This window comes from Tachysurus fulvidraco, chromosome 9 (genome assembly GCF_022655615.1).
Source record: "Tachysurus fulvidraco isolate hzauxx_2018 chromosome 9, HZAU_PFXX_2.0, whole genome shotgun sequence".
In the NCBI taxonomy this organism is placed as follows: Eukaryota; Metazoa; Chordata; class Actinopteri; order Siluriformes; family Bagridae; genus Tachysurus; species Tachysurus fulvidraco.
Window position 1 is genome coordinate 29,208,440 of NC_062526.1, and position 2,500 is coordinate 29,210,939.

Below are 2,500 nucleotides of genomic sequence, written 5' to 3' on the forward strand. Positions count from 1 at the left end.
ACCTGTTTGCTAATTGTTTAGCGTGCACAGTAGCCGATCTGCTAAGTATCACGGACTGTCAAAGAAATACAAACCAATTTTTAAAAATATTTTATTGATCCTCTCTACACCGTTGGGAAAACAATGTCAGATACAACAATGCATTCTGGGTATATTCTCTTGATGTTTAGAGACCTAAAATGATGAAGGGAATCAAACAAGAAACAACAACACACCACTCTCTTCACAGCTACTGCACAGTACTTAGGTGGTCTTCTACCTACCGTAGCCCACAGAGGAGTGTATTAGTTATTATATTAATGTGCTATATAGCAGCTGGTTGGGGAGGGGGCCACAACTGGGCTTCCATTGTAGATGCTGTATGCTTAGGTAGCTGGCTAAGTAAACAGTTATCCTGCTAAATAGAATCTCTATGGTGCTGCACTATATAGAGTGTACTGTAGTGTAAACATTATATCTCGGCAATGCAGTACTGATCAGGGAATGCCTCATGAAGTTGACCTACTCTTCACCTTACTCCAATCAACAAGTAACAGAATTAATGTCTACATGGCTCATGTGTGCTCCCTGCGCTGCAGCAGCCTTTTAAATGCCTGTTTGAAGTCGTCGTTGAAGCTGGTGTAGAGCAGGGGGTTGATCAGGGAGTTCATGTATCCGAGCCATGTGAGGAAATCGGACACGTGTTGAGAAGGCTGCAGGACCTTCAGCGCCATCAGGAGTTCTTTAATAAAGAAAGGTAGCCAGCAGAAGATGAAGGCACCAAGAATGAGGCCAAGGATCCGTGCCGCCTTCCTCTCACGGGAGCTGCACATCTGGTTCCTCTCGTCAGGGCTGTTTAGCGTCTCCAGCTCCACACCGGGGTCAGAGGTAGACAAGTCAACCCGGAAGTGGTTTAGGGAGTCGCTGAGGTGGCGCGAGGAACCACGCTTCTGGTAGAGAGACTTTGCCGCAGTGTAAATGCGATAATACAGGATGAGAATCACGGTCATGGGGATGTAGAAGGCTCCAAAGGTGGAGTATATGCTGTAGCCCAGCTGGTCATGCTCAATTGCACACTCGTGAACGTCATGGTGTCGTCGACGCCAGAAAAGTGGCGGGGATGAGATAAACACAGAGGCCACCCAGACAATAGTGACCATGGTAACAGCATGACGTGGCGTCCTCTTGCGTGCATACTCCACCGCCTTGGTGATGGCCCAGTAGCGGTCCAGCGCAATAACACACAGGTGCAAGATGGAGCAGGTGCAGCAGGTCATGTCCACACTCAGCCACACCTCACACACCACATGACCCAGGTTCCAAGTCGCTGTGGCAATGTACAGGATGCTCAGAGGCATCACCAGTATCGCAACCAAGAAGTCAGTGACAGCCAGGGAGCAGATGAGGTAGTTGGCAGGGAGGCGGAGCTTCTTAGTGGTCAAGATGGCGGTGATGACCCCAGCGTTCATCACAGCCGTTGATATTGTCAGCAAACCCAAAAGAGATGCCACCGCTAGCCGTTCTGTTGCCACACCCGCTTCCTGATTGGATGAGTTGGAGTGGGTGGAGTTAATTGGGGGTGTAGCTTCAGAACTTTCCATCAGGTATAGCTCCATCTCTAACCCCACTCAGAGCTGGTGTTCCTGATTCTCCACCTGTGCTCCAGGAGACTTGCTGTTAATTAGAATCCTGCAGAAAACAATTAAACAGACAATTAATAAAAACACAAACAATTATCTTCCTTGTTCATAGTTAATAACATCATCACAAAACTCAGCTCTGCTCATATATATGATGATGTACAGTAAGACCACGCCTCCTCCACTGGATCTGACTCACACACACACACACACACACACACACACACACACACACACACACACACACACACACACACACACACAAGGCTCTAGAGATCCACTCAATCAGACACACTATCAAACCCAAACAGCTGCTTTGTCTAACACACAATGACAGCTGAAAGCATATGTGTGTGCGTGTGTGCACGTGTGTGTGTGTGTGTGTGTGTGTGTGTGGGTGTGTGTGTGTGTGTGTGTCTGTGTGTGTGTGTGATATCTGATGTCTTTTTGATGACGGTGTGATGTCACAGCTGTACAAACTACATTAATTAAAAAAATAAAAGTGCTTTTAAGGCCTGGGGCAGTGAGTGACAAGGGGATTGTGTGTGTGTGTGTGTGTGTGTGTGTGTGTGTGTGTGTGTGTGTGTGTGTGTGTGTGTGTGTGTGTCTGTGTGTGTGTGTGTGTGTGTGTGTGTGTCTGTGTGTGTGTGTGTGTCTGTGTGTGTGTGTGTGTGTGTGTGTGTGTGTGTGTGTGTGTGTGTGTGTGTGTCTGTTTGTAGTTAAATGGTAAATCAACTAGTTTTCAGATAAAGCTTCATTGCTTCCTTACTTACTTTACCATGCACTCACATTGACACATTAAACACAACTTTATAAACCATGTTATAGACTGTTATAAAAGGTGTTATACACAGTGTTATAAATAATTTTATAGACTGTTA

The 2,500-nt window shown here is 46.4% G+C and overlaps 1 protein-coding gene across 2 annotated transcripts in view; it reads right to left on the reverse strand.

Annotated features, from left to right (window-relative positions):
• The window catches only part of LOC113661156 (5-hydroxytryptamine receptor 1E), a 12,342-nt gene that overhangs the window by 119 nt on the left and 9,723 nt on the right, over positions 1–2,500 (reverse strand). For both annotated transcript variants that reach the window (XM_027175146.2, XM_047818037.1), the window contains exon 2: positions 1–1,668. This exon is cut by the window's left edge and continues 119 nt beyond it. In XM_027175146.2, the coding sequence (XP_027030947.1) occupies positions 555–1,595 (1,041 nt within the window). In that variant the 5' untranslated portion in view covers positions 1,596–1,668 and the 3' untranslated portion in view covers positions 1–554. The remainder of the gene's footprint in view (positions 1,669–2,500) is intronic.